This window comes from Scomber japonicus, chromosome 18, assembly GCF_027409825.1.
Source record: "Scomber japonicus isolate fScoJap1 chromosome 18, fScoJap1.pri, whole genome shotgun sequence".
Lineage (NCBI taxonomy): Eukaryota > Metazoa > Chordata > Actinopteri > Scombriformes > Scombridae > Scomber > Scomber japonicus.
This window is the reverse complement of record NC_070595.1, coordinates 26,503,421-26,522,261: the sequence shown is the minus strand read 5'-3', so window position 1 is coordinate 26,522,261 and position 18,841 is coordinate 26,503,421. Positions and strand designations below refer to the sequence as shown.

The following is an 18,841-nucleotide window of genomic DNA, read 5'->3' as shown; positions in this document are numbered from 1 at the left end:
ACGGATGAAAGGAAGGAAGGAACAAAGAAAGGATAAAAGGAAGGTAGGAAGGACAGATGGAAAGAAGAAAGGAAGGAAGGAACAAAGAAAGGAAAATAGGAAGGTAGGAAGGACAGATGGAAGGAAGGAAGGAACGAAGAAAGAGAGGAAGGACAGATGGATGGAAGGACAGAAGGAAGAAAGGGAGGAAGGACAGAAGGAATAAAGGAAGGAAGGACAGATGGAAGGAAGAAAGGAAGGAAGGAACAAAGAAAGGATAAAAGGAAGGTAGGAAGGACAGATGGAAGGAAGGAAGGAACAAATAAAGGATAAAGGAAGGTAGGAAGGAAAAGAACACAGGAAGGAAAATGGGCCGGATTGGACCCCTCGGCGGGCCGGATCTGGCCCACGGGCCGCATGTTTGACACCCCTGGAGTAGGGTGAAAATGTGCTGTTTGATTAGTTCGCTGATTTAAAGGATTTTTTTTATTCACACTTTCTCCGGTGATCACATTGCTCCAAAAGTAATCATTTAAAAAGCAGTTAATCTCAAAAACCCCAAAAACCTGACGCATAAAAAATGGATGGATTCAGGATCTAAAGTGAGAGTAGTACTCAGCTGAGAATGTTAGATTTTGTAAAAGTATTTTTATACCTTAAAGGTTTTATTTGAACTGTGTTTGTAAAATCCTCTAGAGCTCTACATCATTTTAAATAAGAGAAGATATAAAAAAATATTACGCTTTGAATTCTGCTTTTTATCCACCTCAGTATTATCTTAACAGAACATTCACATTAAAGATATAAAAGTTTCCTTCAATATCTTCTGTTACATGCTTCCTCTCTCCTTCTGTCCTTCTTTCCTCCCTTCCTTCATTCCTCCCTCCCCTCCTTCCTTCCTTCCTCTCTCCTTCTGTCCTTCTTTCCTCCCTTCCTTCATTCCTCCCTCCCCTCCTTCCTTCCTTCCTCTCTCCTTCTGTCCTTCTTTCCTCCCTTCCTTCATTCCTCCCTCCCCTCCTTCCTTCCTTCCTCTCTCCTTCTGTCCTTCTTTCCTCCCTTCCTTCATTCCTCCCTCCCCTCCTTCCTTCCTTCCTTCCTTCCTCTCTCCTTCTGTCCGTCTTTCCTTCCTTCCTTCCTCCCTTTCTTCCTTCCTTTCCTTCCTCCTTTCCTTCCTCCCTTGCTTCTCTCCTAAATTCCTTCCTTCCTTCCTTCCTCTCTCCTTCTGTCCTTCTTTCCTTCCTTCCTTCGTACCTTCCGTCCTTCCTTCCTCTCTCCTTCTGTCCTTCTTTCCTCCCTCCCTCCCTCCCTTCCTTCCTTCCTTCCTTCCTTTCTCTCTCCTTCTGTCCTTCCTTCCTTTCTTCTGTCCTTCCTTCCTTTCTTCCTTCCTTCCTCCCTCCCTCCCTCCCTCCCTTCCTTTCTCCCTCCTTTCCTTCCTCCCTCCTTTCCTTCCTCCCTCCTTTCCTTCCTTCCTCATTTTAAATAAGAGAAGATATAAAAAAAAATATTACACTTTGAATTCTGCTTTTTATCCACCTCAGTATTATCTTAACAGAACATTCACATTAAAGATATAAAAGTTTCCTTCAATATCTTCTGTTACATGCTTCCTCTCTCCTTCTGTCCTTCTTTCCTCCCTTCCTTCATACCTCCCTCCCCTCCTTCCTTCCTTCCTCTCTCCTTCTGTCCTTCTTTCCTCCCTTCCTTCATTCCTCCCTCCCCTCCTTCCTTCCTTCCTTCCTTCCTCTCTCCTTCTGTCCTTCCTTCTGTCCTTCTTTCCTTCCTTCCTTCCTCCTTTCCTTCCTCCCTTGCTTCTCTCCTAAATTCCTTCCTCTTTTCGTCCTTATTCCTTTCTTTCCTTCCTTCCTTCCTTCCTTCTCTCCTAAATTCCTTCCTCTGTTCTTCCTTCCTTCCTTCCTCTCTCATTCTGTCCTTCCTTCCTTCCTTCCTTCCTTCCTCTCTCTTTCTGTCCTTCCTTCCTTCCTCCCTTCCTTCCTTCCTTCCTTCCTTCCTCTCTCCTTCTGTCCTTCCTTCCTTCCTTCCTCTCTCCTTCTGTCCTTCCTTCCTTCCTTCCTTTCCTTCCTCCTCTTCTTCCTCCCTTGCTTCTCTCCTAAATTCCTTCCTCTTTTTGTCCTTATTCCTTTCTTTCCTTCCTCCCTTCCTTCCTTCCTTCTCTCCTAAATTCCTTCCTCTGTTCTTCCTTCCTTCCTTCCTCTCTCCTTCTGTCCTTCCTTCCTTCCTTCCTCTCTCCTTCTGTCCTTCCTTCCTTCCTCTCTCCTTCTGTCCTTCCTTCTGTCCTTCTTTCCTCCCTCCCTCCCTCCCTTCCTTCCTTCCTTCCTCTCTCCTTCTGCCCTTCCTTCCTTTCTTCTGTCCTTCCTTCCTCTCTCCTTCTGTCCTTCCTTCCTTTCTTCCTTCCTTCCTTCCTCCCTCCCTTCCTTTCTCCCTCCTTTCCTTCCTTCCTCCTCCCTTCCTCATTTTAAATGAGAAGAGATATAAAAAAAATATTACACTTTGAATTCTGCTTTTTATCCACCTCGGTATTACCTTAACAGAACATTCACATTAAAGATATAAAACTTTCCTTCAATATCTTCTGTTACATGCTTTCGCTCCACTTATTGTGTGACAAGGTTTCAACACATCATCAGGCCTTCTGCATCTATTACTGATCACCTTTCACATACTTCACTTATCATTTCATCATTTCATCTATTCAATCTGTCTCCAGAAATAATGCCAAATGTGTGCAAAAGTAGGAAAACATTTCTCTTTGAAAGCTGAATTTAAAAAGCTCCTTTGGAATAAAGCTGGAGGACTTTCCACACTTGTGTTGATAACCTTGTGAAGAAACCTAATTAGTATTTTATATTTGTTACAATAAATTCAAACAGTCTGCATTTAAACCTTTTCTGTATTGTGGTGATACCTTGTAAAAAAACATGCGTCACCACCGTGCAGGCTTGACGAAGATTTATATTAACTCTTTTCATCTTTAAAGGAATAGCTCAACTTTTTTTTTTTTTTTTTTTGGGGGGGGGGGGGGGTTATGCTTATTTGCCAAAGTGAGAAAGTGCCAAATTATGATTTTTCGGGGTTTTATGTGTCGGACGGGTTCTTGTACGCATCACTTGCTAGTTGCCTGGCAACCTTACAGTGACGACTAAGACACCAGGAAGTCTCCCAGCTAACCCTCTATGAAAACCAAATGTCACTTTTAAACTTTGATTTTTATAATTATTAAACAAATGAGATATAACCTGTATATTAGTGAGCTTTAGAGGTGCTGCCAGACTAATTTTGTTACCTTTGGACAGAGCCAGGCTAGCTGTTTGCCCTTGTTATAAGTCTTTATGCTAAGCTAAGCTAACGAGCTGCTAGCAGTAGCTCCATAGTAACCCATTGGTGAACGAAGTATGGATGCCACAATGAAAAAAACTCAATTACAAGTAAAGGTCCTGCATGAAAAATCTCAATTTTAAGAGTAAAAGTACGTAAGTAGTGTTAGCAAAATGTACCGAAAAGTATCAAAAGTAAAAAGAACTCATGAAAAATGGCCCAATTTAGTGTGTTGAGTATTGAAATTGATTAATTAAGTACATTTAAGCCATGTTTTAATATTGTCAAGGTACATTATACTATTGAATGGCCTAATCTACAACAACAATGCATATTTTATGAACTAGATCATATGTTTTATGTATAAAATATTGATCTGAAAAGCAGCTTATCTAGTAACTATATCTATGAAATAAAGTAAAAGGTACAATATTTCCCTCGGAGTAGAAAAATGAAGTAGAACAGGATGAAAATACTCATGAAAAATACAAATACCTTTTAAATTTAACAGTACAGTACTTGAGTAAATGTATAAATGTTAAACTATTCCTTTAAAGCCAGTATTGGTCAACTTCCTGTTTGCTTCTATAAAAACCTGGATGGATAAACACCAAACATGCATGTGATCATAGGGAATACGACGCATGCAACGGTCATCAGCTCACACATCATCATCATCATCATCATCATCATTGCACTGAAAATGTCACGGCGGAAAAAAAGATAATGGACTATAACATCGCTGAGACATTAAAGCGCCATCTTGTTAGCGTATAGATGCCATTCAGCTGAACAAAAATGGCTCTTAATATGTCATCAAGAGACATTAGCAACATACATGGGCCACAGATGGAGCCAAATTACACGCCAATTAGTTGTCAGTGGATGAGGCCGATAGATGAGTGGATGGGAATGAGTGTGTGTGTGTGTGTGTGTGTGTGTGTGTGTGTGTGTGTGTGTGTGTGTGTGTGTGTGTGTGTGTGTGGAGGCTCATGCATTTTAAGAAGTTTATTTCCCCCCCTCCCTAAAAAAAAAAAAAAAAAGGTGAAAAAGTGAGGATTTAAATCTGCATGATGAGCCACCAAACATCTGGAGATACTTATCATGATGCATGTCTCTGTAATGGACATTCAAGATGCGGTGAATGTCAAATTGACCCCGTCTGTTTTGACTGTTCCTTCTTTGCTCCCTTCCTTCCTTCCTTCTTTCCTCCCTCCCTTCCTTCCTTCCTTCCTCTGTCCTTCCTTCCTTCCTCTCTCCTTCTGTCCTTCCTTCTGTCCTTCTTTCCTCCCTTCCTTCCTTCCTTCTGTCTTTCCTTCTGTCCTTCTTTCTTTCCTCCCTCCCTTCCTTCTGTTCTTCTTTCCTTCCTTCCTTCCGTCCTTCTTTCCTTCCTTCCTCCCTTCCTTCCTTCCGTCCTTCTTTCCTTCCTTCTTTCCTTCCTTCCTCCCTTCCTTCCTTCCTTCTGTCCTTCTTTCCTCCCTCCCTTCATTCCTTCCTCCCTTGCTTCCTCCCTCCCTTCCTTCCTTCCTCTCTCCTTCTTTCCTTCCTCTCTCCTTCTGTCCTTCCTTCCTTCCGTCCTTCTGTCCTTCCTTCCTTCTGTCCTTCTTTCCTCCCTCCCTCTCTTCCTTCCTTCCTTCCTTCCTCCCTCCCTTCCTTTCTTCCTCCCTCCTTTCCTTCCTTCCTCCTCCCTTCCTACCTTGACTCGAGGACAACAGGACGGTTTAAATTTATAGTGCATTTGCTTTAAAATTGTGTTTCATCAAAAGGTGAAAAAGTGAGGATTTAAATCTGCATGATGAGCCACCAAACATCTGGAGATACTTATCATGATGCATGTCTCTGTAATGGACATTCAAGATGCTTCGTCAGGCCAGACGCAGTGAATGTGGCAACCCTTTAAAATGCACAAGGGCACAAGGGGTGAAGTCATTCCCTGTCTTTTTTTTTTTTTTTTTTTTTGGTGCATCAGGCAAAAAAAAAAAAGAACACGGCGACGAAGGACGAATGAAGGACCACCTACTTAATCTGTGCAGAGAGGAGGAGTATTTACTTAAGTCAGACTTGAGGGCCAGCTCGTAGGGGGGCGGCAGATGGCTGAGGTTCTGGAAAGATCTGGAGAGCGACAAGTCGTAGGGCTCCGTGGCCGAGGTCAGGATGTTGTTCATCCGCTGGGGTCGCTCTACAGGGGACATGGGAGGAATCGGTGCGGTGTAAAGTCAGAACAGTCAAAAACAATGACTTTGTACACTGGGAGTCTTTACGAGAAGAAAAAGAGAGAGACAGAGAGAGAGAGAGAGAGAGGGGGAGGCGGATAGAAAGAAGGGGAAGGACGGAGAGATGTGGGGCGAGAAAAGAAGCTGAGCAGGACTGTAGAGGTTTTAGGTGAGTATTAACAGTCTGGTGGACACACGTCAGTTTTTGGGGGTATTTACAGCTAAAGAGTTTAGTTTAGTTTATTTGGATCCTAATTAGCTGTTACCCAGGCAACAGCTACTCTTCCTGGGGTCCATGTTAAAATCATCTTGTTTATGTTTCGATATTTACATCCTGGTATTATTTGGATCATTTGCTGTTCCTTCTGTCCTTCCTTCCTCTCTCCTTCTGTCCTTCCTTCCTTCCTCTCTTCCTTCCTTCCTTCTGTCCTTGTTTCCTCCCTTCCTTCCTTCTCCTTTCCTCCTTTCCTCCCTTTTTTTCCTCTCTTCCTTTCCTTCCTTCCTTCCTTCCTTCCTTCCTTCCTTCCTTCCTTCCTTCCTTCCTTCCTTCCTTCCTCCCTCCCTCCCTCCCTCCATCTGTCCTTCCTCCTTTCTTTCCTTCCTTTCGTTTTTGGGGGTATTTGTGGCTAAAGAGTTTAGTTTAGTTTATTTGGATCCTAATTAGCTGTTACCCAGGCAACAGCTACTCTTCCTGGGGTCCATGTTGGGTCCAATCATCTTGTTAATGTTTCTATATTTACGTCATGTAGTGGTACTGGTTCATTTGCTCCAGAATCAACGAAGGTTTACTGGCAATCAACGAAATTTGATTATTCAAAAAATCGCAATTTGAATAACTGAAGTACAACATCAGCTATGACAGGTCGTCCATCTTGTAGTTTGGTCGTGAAGATCTGATTTCACATTCCTTAACACTCCTGTCGTCCTCCCGGGTCAAATTGACCCTGTCTGTTTTGACTGTTCCTTCTGTCCTTCCTTCCTCTCTCCTTCCTTCTTTCCTCTCTTCCTTCCTTCCTTCCTTCTGTCCTTCTTTCCTCCCTTCCTTCCTTCCTTCCTTCCTTCCTTCGTTTTCCTTTCCTTTCCTCCCTTCCTTCCTTCCTCTCTCCTTCTGTCCTTCCTCTTTTCTTTCCTTCCTTTCTTCCTTCCTTCCTCTCTCCTCCTGTCCTTCCTTCCTTCCTTCCTTCCTTCCTTCCTTCCTCTCTCCTTCTGTCCTTCCTCCTTTCTTTCCTTCCTTCCTCTCTCCTTCTGTCCTTCTTCCTTTCTTTCCTTCCTTTCTTCCTTCCTTCCTCTCTCCTTCTGTCCTTCCTCCTTTCTTTCCTTCCTTCCTTCCTCCTTTCCTTCCCTCCTTCCTTGACTCTGGGACAACAGGATGCTTAATTTGCTTTATTTGCTTTAAAATTGTGTTTCATCAAACTGTACATATAAGGTATTAATCCATCATAGGCGTTGTCGTCATAGTTTCATTATCAATAGGTCTGACAATTATTTTCTTTAAGAATGTGTTTTTCAGTGTATGTAATGCCAGAAAATAGTAAAAAATGACAAATATTATTACTTCTTTTATCTCACCAACAGTCAAAAAACACCCAAAATGTTGAGTTTACTAGCACATTTTACATTTTCACATATGAGAAGCTGTTAATCGAGAATTACTTCATAAATACTTCAAAGTGGTTGCCAATTAGTTTTACGTCAATCAAAGAATTGATTCAACGGTCCAACAACAAATCTTTACTCTGAGGTCCCACAAGTAGTTAAATCCATAAGTTTTGCCTGTTTTTATTCAAGTTTCTGACAGTTTGTTTTGATTTGGATCAAGCATCAAATACATACAGTCCTCCCACTGTGCTGGGAATGACTCCATATGTCTGTTTGTTTTGGACTGATTTAAACCTTTAAAAAGAAGTCAGGATTGTTGTTTTCCTCCAAATATCGTCTTTTTTTCCTCCTCCATTGGTTTTAGGATTAGGTTTTTTATTTGCATCGTACCACTTGGCAAATTTGGCACATATTTGTTGCTCTATAAGGGCTGGAGAAAAAAAAAGTTCAATTTGTGTGCACATAGCAAATTCCCCATTTATTTGGGTTCACTTCTATCCTTCTGTTGAGTCTAAAGCTCACTTTGCTTAAACACGTGTCACCGTTTGCACATAAGCAAACATGAATAGGGGTTATGGCTGTTTTATTTTATACTTGTAAGGATTTTAAGTGCAGTGTTGTACAATTCAGTGGCACTATTTCAACACTGCCACCTGGAAGTTGGATCAACCACTCAGCTACTACAGCTTGTATGAAACAAAACTTAAACAAATAAATATTTAGGAGGTGTGCACGAGTTTCTGCTACCTCGTTACCCATAACTTCCTTTTACATGTTTAATGTTTTGGGATTAGCCTGAAAACACTCTGAAGGACAGCAGCTGTACATACGAACAACCACCAGGAGGCATCTGTGAGGCAGCTGCAAATAAAGTAGAGCTACTTCTTTCTTTTTTTTTTAGCTTTTTCTATCCTGCGTTTCATGTAAAATATATAATAAATGTTTAACCCTCCTGTTGTCCTCGAGTCAAGGAAGGGAGGGAGAAGGAAGGAAGGGAGGGAGGAAGGAAGTAAGGGAAGAAAGGAAAGAAGGAAGGGAGGAAGGAAGGAAGGAAGTAAGGAGGAAGGAAGGAAGGAAGGAAGGGAGAAGTAAGGAAGGAAGGAAGGTAGGAAGGGAGAAGGAAGGAAAGGAGGAAGGGAGGGAGCAAGAAGGAAGGAAAGGAGGAAGGAAGGGAGGAAGAAGGAAGGAAAGGAGGGAGGGATGGAAGGAAGTAAAGAAGGAAGGAAAGGGAGGGAGGGATGGAAGGAAGGAAAGAAGGCAGAAAAGGGAGGGAGTAAAGAAAGAGAGAAGAAGGGAGGGAGGAAGGAAGGAAAGGAAGGAAGGAAGGAAGGGAAGGAAAGAAGGAAAGGAGGAAAGAAGGAACAGTCAAAAAAGACGGGGTCAATTTGACCCGGGAGGACGACACAAAGGTTAAAACAGAAGTTTAAAGGAAGCCAGAAACTATTTCATCCACTACTGAATTTCAAACACCACGCTAACTTCCAGGTTTTTACAGAAGGAGTCTTGGTGACTTTCTCCCCTTGTTTATTTCAAGAAATGATCATTTACTGAACGTCGACAGGTTTTAAGCATCAACACGATTACTAATCAGCGCTTGTATGTCTTCACACGTTCTGAGCGAGCCGAGGTCCGCATCTGTTAAATGTCGTCTAAGCTGCTCCACTTGACATTTATAGCGCTTTGTGTGGAATGCCTTTAACCATTGGGTTTGGGGTATCAGTGATATCTGTGGCACCATTATGGCTCCCTGCACTGTGTGGCAGCTCCTGTGGCTTTCGGTATTTGGGACGCCCAGTCATGGGTCAGGAGGCTCGGCAGGAGGGGGGTGGGGGGTGGGGGGTGGTGGGGGGGGGGGCTGTGATGCAGGGGCAGGGACTCTGGTGGCGGATTTAAAAATAGGACTGGGCGACTACTGCAGAGAGGAGGACAGGGACACACAAAACCAAGGAACACATGATGTAGGTGGGGTGGGGGGGGGGCTTTTGGGAAGAGTGTGTGTGTGTGTGTGGGGGGGAGATAGAGCCGGTTAGGTGGAGTGAAAACGGAGGAAAATAATGTGTGAAGAAAAAGATTTAGAGATTAGACTAAAGGTCATGGATTGTAATGTAATGCAGCGGCGTGAAGTTTTGTGACTGCAAAAAACACACAAGCGCTTAACCCTCCTGTTGTCCTCGAGTCAAGGGAGGGAGGGAGGAAGGAAGGAAGGGAGGAAGGCAGGAAGGGAGGGAGGAAGGAAGGAAGAGAGGGGGGAAGGGAGGGAGGGAGGAAGGCAGGAAGGGAGGGAGGAAGGAAGGAAGAGAGGGGGGAAGGGAGGGAGGGAGGGAGGGAGGAAGGCAGGAAGGGAGGGAGGAAGGAAGGAAGGGAGGAAGGAAGGAAGAGAGGGGGGAAGGGAGGGAGGGAGGAAGGAAGAAGGAGGGAAGAAGGAAGGAAAGGAGGGAGGAAGGGAGGAAAGGAAAGAAGGAAGAAGGAAGGAAGGGAGGGAGGAAGGAAGGAAGGAAGGAAGGAAGAAAGAAAGAAGGAAAGAAGGGAGGAAGTAGGGAAGGAATGAAGGAAGGGAGGAAGGAAGGGAGGGAGGAAGGTAGGAAAGAAGGACAGAGGAAAGAAAGAGAGAAAGACAGACTGAGGAAGGAGGGAAGGAAGGAAAGAAGGAGGGGTGGAAAGAGAGGTGGAGGAAGTACAGACGAAAGGATCAAAAGGAAAGAAGACGGGGTCAATTTAACCCGGGAGGACGACACAAGGGTTAAAAGAAAAGAAAGAAAGACAGAAACACAGAAAGAAAGAAAGAAAAGGAGAATAAAAATGACCCCCAGTGTTGCAGTTACAGATAAAGAACTATAAGATCTCTAACATGATATATGTGGAATAAAAAGATGAAGAATAATAAAGGCAAGAAAAATAAAATACACATAACCACCATGTGCATGTGTATCACTTACCGTATCTCATTTGTCTGTGGGCTAACAAATCCAAGTGAGAAAAAAAGGATCAATGACAATCAATGTGCAACAGTATAACGTTTCATCCAAACCAGACGCTGCCCCCCCCCCCCTCTCTCTCTCTAAAAACTAACATTTGAAAGATCTGTTGCCACAAAGTCCAAACCGGCAACTCTTGAAATAATAAGGAAGGAATGAGGAAAGGGAAGACCGATGGAAGGAAAGAAGGAAGGAAAAGAAGATAGAGAGGAAGAAAGGTAGGAAGGACAGATGGAAGGAAGGAAGGAATGAAGGAGGAGAAGAAAGAATACAGGAAGGAAAGATGGAAGGAAGGAAGGGAACAAGGACAGATGGAAGGAAGGAAGGAAGGAAGGAAGGAATGAGGAAAGGGAAGACCGATGGAAGGAAAGAAGGAAGGAAAAGAAGATAGAGAGGAAGAAAGGTAGGAAGGACAGATGGAAGGAAGGAAGGAAGGAAGGAATGAAGGAGGAGAAGAAAGAATACAGGAAGGAAAGATGGAAGGAAGGAAGGGAACAAGGACAGATGGAAGGAAGGAAGGAAGGAAGGAATGAGGAAAGGGAAGACCGATGGAAGGAAGGAAGGAAAAGAAGATAGAGAGGAAGAAAGGTAGGAAGGACAGATGGAAGGAAGGAAGGAAGGAAGGAGGAGAAGAAAGAATACAGGAAGGAAAGATGGAAGGAAGGAAGGGAACAAGGACAGATGGAAGGAAGGAAGGAAGGAAGGAAGGAAGGAAGGAATGAATGAGGAAAGGGAAGACCGATGGAAGGAAAGAAGGAAGGAAAAGAAGATAGAGAGGAAGAAAGGTAGGAAGGACAGATGGAAGGAAGGAAGGAATGAAGGAGGAGAAGAAAGAATACAGGAAGGAAAGATGGAAGGAAGGAAGGGAACAAGGACAGATGGAAGGAAGGAAGGAAGGAAGGAAGGAATGAGGAAAGGGAAGACCGATGGAAGGAAAGAAGGAAGGAAAAGAAGATAGAGAGGAAGAAAGGTAGGAAGGACAGATGGAAGGAAGGAAGGAATGAAGGAGGAGAAGAAAGAATACAGGAAGGAAAGATGGAAGGAAGGAAGGGAACAAGGACAGATGGAAGGAAGGAAGGAATGAGGAAAGGGAAGACCGATGGAAGGAAGGAAAAGAAGATAGAGAGGAAGAAAGGTAGGAAGGACAGATGGAAGGAAGGAAGGAATGAAGGAGGAGAAGAAAGAATACAGGAAGGAAAGATGGAAGGAAGGAAGGGAACAAGGACAGATGGAAGGAAGGAAGGAAGGAAGGAAGGAATGAGGAAAGGGAAGACCGATGGAAGGAAGGAAAAGAAGATAGAGAGGAAGAAAGGTAGGAAGGACAGATGGAAGGAAGGAAGGAAGGAAGGAAGGAAGGAATGAAGGAGGAGAAGAAAGAATACAGGAAGGAAAGATGGAAGGAAGGAAGGGAACAAGGACAGATGGAAGGAAGGAAGGAAGGAAGGAAGGAATGAGGAAAGGGAAGACCGATGGAAGGAAGGAAAAGAAGATAGAGAGGAAGAAAGGTAGGAAGGACAGATGGAAGGAAGGAAGGAAGGAAGGAAGGAAGGAATGAAGGAGGAGAAGAAAGAATACAGGAAGGAAAGATGGAAGGAAGGAAGGGAACAAGGACAGATGGAAGGAAGGAAGGAAGGAAAAAAACTAACATTTGAAAGATCTGTTGCCACAAAGTCCAAACCGGCAACTCTTGAAATATGCATAGCGGCTCCGATCTACGTCAAGAGAGGCTAAACAGACTTCAAAAGCGCTGTTTTAAAGAGTTTCATTTGGTGCTGAAAGTAGGGCTGCTTTTGAAACCCATTTGCCAGTGAAAAGGCTGCACTTTTTTTTTTTTTTTAAAGAGGCACACACAAGAGCAGAGGCAGTATGTAGACCGCAGCGCTCCATTAATGGTGACTAAAAAAAAAAGTTTGCATAATGACTCAAGGACTCTTAATCTTTTAGCTTTCACCTGGAAACGCTGACAAAGAGCATCAGTCTTTTCTAATTTTGAGAATATCATATAAAGCAGGGGTGTCAAACATAAGGCCCGTGGGCCAGAACCGGCCCGCCGAGAGGTCCAGTCCGGCCCAGTTTCCTTCTTCCTCTTTTCCTTCCTTCCGTCTGTCCTTGTTCCCTTTCTTCCTCTCTATCTTCTTTTCCTTCCTTCTTTCCCCTTCCATCGGTCTTCCCTTTCCTCATTCCTTCCTTCCTTCCATCTTTTCTTCCTTCCTTCCATCTTTCCTTCCTGTATTCTTTCTTCTCCTCCTTCATTCCTTCCTTCCTTCCATTTGTCCTTCCTACCTTTCTTCCTCTCTATCTTCTTTTCCTTCCTTCTTTCCTTTCCTCATTCCTTCCTTCCTTCCATCTGTCCTTGTTCCCTTTCTTCCTTCCATCTTTCCTTCCTTCCTTCCATCTGTCCTTCCTACCTTTCTTCCCCTGTCTTCTTTTCCTTCCTTCTTCCCTCCCTTCCTTCCTATCTTTCTTCCTCCCTGTCTTCTTTTCCTTGCTTCCCTCCTTCTTGTCTTATTTTCTCTTCCTTCCATCTTTCCTTCCTGTATTCTCTTTCTTCTCCTCCTTCTTTTAATGATCCGGCCCACATGAGATCAAATTGGACTGTATGTGGCCCTTGAATGAAAATGAGTTTGACTCCCCTGATATAAAGGTTTTTTAATTTTTTTAAATAGAAGAATTAAGACAGATTCCCTCCTTAATTACACAGTGTCTTATTTCATTCCCATTTATATGCAGGACCATTCAATAATTCCACACTAAAAGCTGCTCTCCTTTCACAGAAAATCACATTTGGAGAAATAGATGGGATGCAATAACAGTTAATTGGATTTTCAATAACTTCAGCAAACTGCACAGATGATCCGTTGATTATAATACACTTTTTGCTTTATGTTTTTTTTTTTTTTTTGCAATACTTCTTTATCAGTTCCCTCAGATTTTAATTTCCCAGTGAAAGTCATACTTTGTCCTTGTAATTTGAAATAGTACTATGGCAAACTTTCATTTTGGGAAGTCAAATCAGGTTCATAGCCAGCATTAAATCTGGTTTAAACTTAAATTATCCTGCACAGACCTTTATTTTAGCACTATAAGATGTTATAATAGTGGGTTGCTTTTGCTGACATGCATATATTCAAATATTCACATTTTTTAACTGTAAGCTTACAGAGTGACATTGTTTCTTACCCATTTTAGGTGTGAGTGCAGTCAGGTCCAGGTGGCTGTGCTGATAGTCATGGTGGTGGTTTCCTATTGTAAAAAAAAAAGAAAAAAACAGAATAAAGGTTAATCCTGAATTTCAACATGTTAAAATACAACTGACAGAAAGAAAAATTAGATTTCACAGCTGTTCATGTATTTTTGCCACAAGGCCAGTTCACCCAATTCATAGAAAAATGATAGTGAAACCAAACCAGGTGGGGAGTTCCGGTCCTCTGAAATGAGGCCAATGCGGAAGTAACTTAGAACTGCATTCTACCAAAAGGCCACCAGGGGGCGACCGTCTCTATACAAGTCAATGGAGAATTCACCAACTTCTCACTTGATTTCTAACCTCAGTAAACGTTTTCAAAATGTGTTTATGGTCTCAATCGCTAGTTTAAAGCCTTCTTCAATGCAGTATGATGTTCATTTGGGACATTTTGGCCTCCCTGATTTTATATCTGACGATAAAGCAGGGTATGCATTAGGGTGTGGCTACGTCGTGATTGACAGGTTGATTGACCAATGTCCTCGAGATCCAGCCCTCGCAACCATAGCAACCTCCCCGCTCCGCCCATGACCCCGCCTCATGCCCATATAAGTAGATTCCGTGTTCTTTTTTTCCCGGCATGCACCTGAAATTTTCAAGATGGCGCTGCCCAGATTCGAAACTATTGGCTTCCCAGCAGCAGTCCACAAACCAATGGGTGACGTCACGGATGTTACGTCCATTTCTTTTATACAGTCTATGAACCAAACACAACACAATGATTCTCATGTTTCTCTATTGGCATTTAAAAGTATTACAGCTGCTCGATACATCTCCTAAAATACTGAATATTTCCATCTGTCTTTTAACTCGTGACCTGTGAGGTTGATCTGGTATTATTCTCCAAACTCAACACGAAGAGGAAACATTTAGAGTTGAAACACACTTCAAGAAGACATAAGACACCCCTCTTGATTTTTGACATTATGAATCTTCAGTTGAGTATTCATCGCTTGCACTTACATCCTGAAATGACTTCTATTTATTTCTGTTAGTCTTTTTTTTTTTCTTCTTTACCTTTTTAAAGGGCACTTACCATTCACACATTTCCAGCTCTATATTTATATTCTGGGGCTTTACTGGAATATCTTTGCATGATTTACAATTTTAAAAAACCTCCTTATTTATCTTATAGCGGCTCTTTATGCAGCCTCTCTCTGAACTTTGACTAAAATCCAACAGTGTGACAAAAAGCATATCTCTTATTTAAGATGGCTTTTAAATGACTGATTAACTGTCTTCTGCAGTACTTTCCTATTTAATGTTTAGCCATGCTTCTGACTTTGGTCTTTGAGCATTTTAGCATTTAGCTTCAGTCACAGAGTCTCTTCTTTCGAGTCAAGAAAGGAAGGATGGAAGGGAGGAAGGAAGGAAGGAAGTGAGGAAAGAAAAGAAGGAAGGAGGACAGAAAGACGGAAGGAAGGAAAGGAGGGAAGGAGGAAAGAAGGAAGGAGGGAGGGAGCTCTTTTGACTGTTCATTCTTTCCTTCCCTCTTTCTTTGCTCCCTCCTCCTTCCTTCCTTCCTTCCTCCCTCCCTAGTTCTTTCCTTTCTTCCTTCCTCCTCTCCTTCCTCCCTTGCTTCTCTCCTAAATTCCTTCCTCTTTTCGTCCTTACTCCTTTCTTTCCTCCCTTCCTTCCTCACTCCCTCCCTCCCTTCTCTCCTTCCTTCCTTCCTCTTCCTCCTGTCCTTCCTTGAGGACAACAGGAGAGTTAATACACTATATAAACACTTTGATTGTGCCTGCATGTGTCTGCTATAGATACTCCTCACACCTTGTAGATATTGTGCAACCATGGCAACAAAGTGAGATTTTAGGACTGCCTCCTTTTTTTTTAATAACTGTGACTTTAGCACAACAACAAGCTCAGATGTAATACTCTCTGACAACATTTTCTCCTTCCTGTTTGACGGAGTATCAGTCAGCTTTTTTTTTTCTCTCCATCCTGTCCGGTCAGTCTTTGCAACAAATCAAAGCTCTCATATCGGAGCAAACAGCAGAGCAGTAAACTGTCACCGCTCAGTTATGGGACCATGTTCGGTTTCTTCCACTGACAGAATCCACAGTTTTTGTGCCTCTGCTTTTTTGCCAAAATGATTGATCGTAGCCTCTTTATACGGGAACATGGAACCAGCTAACACCTCATGGTGATCCATCTTCCCTTGTAAGTGAGTCATTTGATGTCGCACTAATATCGTGTGTTATTTGAGCGAGTGAGGAACAAAGCAACATAATCTTAGACCTCCATCACTGAGCAGCAGCAGCAGTGGGAGAGTGGATATATTGCCTTTATTCAATTACGCCGGGTCTCTTTCTGAACAGCAGAGCATACAAAAAAGTAGATCTGTGATTCTTGTACCTTATTTGCATTTAAATATGTTCATCTATCATCCTGTAAAAGTGCTAAAGACCATAGAAACAGAGCATTGATACCTTTTTAAAGAGGTATATTAGCTCTTTAGAAAGGCTTTGATTTGACAGTGGGCTGGGCTGTATTCTGCTTAAGTTAAAGACCAGTGTTTGTATTTCAATGATGTGGCTTTCCCAGCGGGTGGTCGTGACATTTCTGACAAATGTTATTTGACTTTTGCTGAGATCCGAGGCCCGTGTGAAGATTAATCTCACAGGCTTAATGTGGTGTTGTTGGAATTTCCTACTTAATCTCAAATGAAATTGATATTCATTTGAGGACGAGAAAAAGCATGAAGACTCGTCCAGTTAAATGGTGTTAAGTAGCTGTGTAGCATAATTATAAAACGAGGCTTTGGTCCTCCCTGCAGCTCTGCTCTGCTCTCCAATCACATAGGTTTGATCAAGGGACCAATTATAGCGGCAGGCGAAAGCTCAGCTAAATTACCCTACTATGAACTTGAAATGAAAGTGGTTCGCACCAAATAAATAACAACCTTTTACTATCTGTGTAATTGCAGTAACTGCCTTTTCTTTTCTTTTTTTTCAACAATAGAGAAACCAACTGCCACATTAATTTCACTTATATAAAAATGTAGTGTTTAATCAAGGTTCAAAAGTTTATCACCCTGCGAGGATGGTTTGCTGTGTGTGATCCAATTATCGAGTTTATGTGAGATATTTGAATGTTATTGCTCGTATTGTGCAAGTATTGGTTATAAAACAGCGCTACTGAGACACTAAACTGAGCAAATGTTGTTAAAAAAATAATCTTATTTGTTCACAAGGAGGATGAATTTTAAAGAAAAGGCTCTGTAATGTATGCAGGCGTGAATCAGCCCGAGGATAGTGAACAATAACACTACAAAAAGCCATTAAGGGGGAAACACATTCACTACAAATCTGTTTTTTTCCCTTGAGTCTGGAGTGTTTATTCCTCTAGTTCTCTTTAGTAAGTGGACAACAGTGTCATTTAAAGTCAAGTTGAAACAAAAAACCCACACACACACACACAAAGATGCCCGAAAATACAAATCAGTCCTCAAGCAACAGGAGCCCCGAAAACAAGCTCAAGCTTAACGGATGTGAGACGAATACTAATGAAAAACAAACTGATAGGCAATCTGATATCCCCCCCCCCCATTTGTTCCTATAAATACCAAGAGAGGAAAATTACGTCAACTGACAGAAAGAACTTCATCATGGTGAGTCGGAGGTACGGGGAAACGGATTTGTTTTGACACCGAAAACCTCAAACGGAACGGGATGACAGAAATCTCTCCAGAAAATGCAATTTAGTGCACTGCTGTTGCAACAAACTAAACTTGGTTGCAACATCCACGTGTTCATGAAATCCTTGCGTTGTTTGTCACTCTCCATTTGCTCCTGCTGCAAGCCTTGACGTGTGTCGAAACTCTGCTTGTAGTCTGTAAGTTTTACTGAACTGTTGAGATAATGGAAAAGCTACAACATGAAGACAATGTAGGAGAATAATGTACTAAATATATAAGTATAAGGATTACACATTACAAGCCTATTTCAAAAACCATGAGCATTGACTCGCTGCTCTAACAGCCTCCGCTCGTCGTCTGTTTTGAGGCTGGCATCCTGTCTACAGCATTTGGGATTAGCGAGGTCCAGCGCTGATGTCGGGAGATAAGTCCAGACTCACAGTTGGTGTTCCAGCTCATTGCAAAGGTGTTGGATGGGATTGAGGTCAGGGCTCTGTGCAACCCAGTCAACTTCTTCCAAACCAAGCTTGGAAAGACATTTTGTGCAGGGTGTAGCATTGTCATGTTGAAACAGGAAAGAGGCAAATACAGAAGGTAGAAGCATGCATTAATGTAAGGAGTACAGGCCAAACCATGAAGAATAGAAATCCATCATAAACAATCTTTTAAAACATTGCAAAGACAGAAAGAAACAATAAGAGAATAATAATGTTTTCATAATGACAAATATAATACATTCAAAAAGAAGGAACACATATGTTTAAGGTGCATACATAAAATGCTGCAATCAACAGATAATAGCCTTGCAGATCATTTCACCTTCAGTAGGGGTTTAAAGATAGAAAACCCCTTAAAGCATAAAGCTGGTGATGATTTATTTCAACTAAAACCAAAAATGTGTCTAAGTCTATCTCTCAAACCCAAATCCTGTCTAAGACACTCAACCCCAAAAGTCATAGGTGCAAGTTTTTAAAATGATTCACAAATATAAAGTTTAATTTTTAAAATTTCCTTAACCTTCATGTCGTCCTCCCGGGTCAAATTGACCCCATCTGTTTTGACTGTTCCTTCTTTCCTTCCTTCCTTCCCCTTCTTTGCTCTGTCCTTCTTTCCTTCCTTCCTCTTTTCCTTTCTCCTTCCCTCCCTCGTTCCTTTTTTCCTCCCTCCCTCCTACCTCCCTCCTTCCTTTCCTTCTTTCTTCCTTCCTTCCTTCCTCCTTTGCTTCCTTCTTCCTTCCATCCATCCATCCTTCCATCCATCCTTCCATCCTTCCTTCCATCCTTCCTTCCTTGACTCGAGGACAACAGGATGGTTAAACAGCTAGGAACGACTGTTTTTGTACTCAAACAGGAGCAAACATCACATTTCTTGGGGACTATTTTCAGTGGTGGATAAATCCAAATTTGGTGCTCCAGTGAGTCTTTCTGGCAGCAGGATGGTGCATCTTACAATAACCTACATTATATGTGTTCATGATGCTGCAGGAACATGTCACTCAGTGCAACGATGTGGCTCATTGATGTGTTTTTGAACAGTTTTGAACAACAATTGAGCTTCCACTGAAGAAACATATATAATATCACCTGATTTATCCTTTTAAAAGCACAATTTCTTAGTCAGCAGGTAAACACAATGACCAAATACTAATACAAATACTGTTTTTTGTCAAGTTGTAGTGCAAGAAAACAGCTGTTTTGTTGCCATCATCTCAATAAATAACTGACAGCAATGTTACCATGTTATATTGACGTCATCTGAACTGCATCACTTCCCTGGGTTATCATTTCTAAAGCCACTAAATGGCATAAATGTAACTATAAACCTGAATTTTAGATCTACCCTGTCGTCTTTTCTTGTG

General features: G+C 42.2%; 1 protein-coding gene across 5 annotated transcripts in view; it reads right to left on the bottom strand.

Moving 5' to 3' along the window:
* The window catches only part of LOC128378693 (protein shisa-6), a 101,475-nt gene that overhangs the window by 7,633 nt on the left and 75,001 nt on the right, over positions 1 to 18,841 (bottom strand). For 3 of the 5 annotated variants that reach the window (XM_053338266.1, XM_053338267.1, XM_053338268.1), the window contains one exon: positions 5,333 to 5,491. In XM_053338266.1, the coding sequence (XP_053194241.1) occupies positions 5,333 to 5,491 (159 nt within the window). Of the gene's footprint in view, positions 1 to 5,332; positions 5,492 to 10,060; positions 10,082 to 13,279; positions 13,343 to 18,841 lie in introns of all 5 variants that reach the window. The other 2 variants (XM_053338265.1, XM_053338264.1) reach the window with 2 other exon arrangements.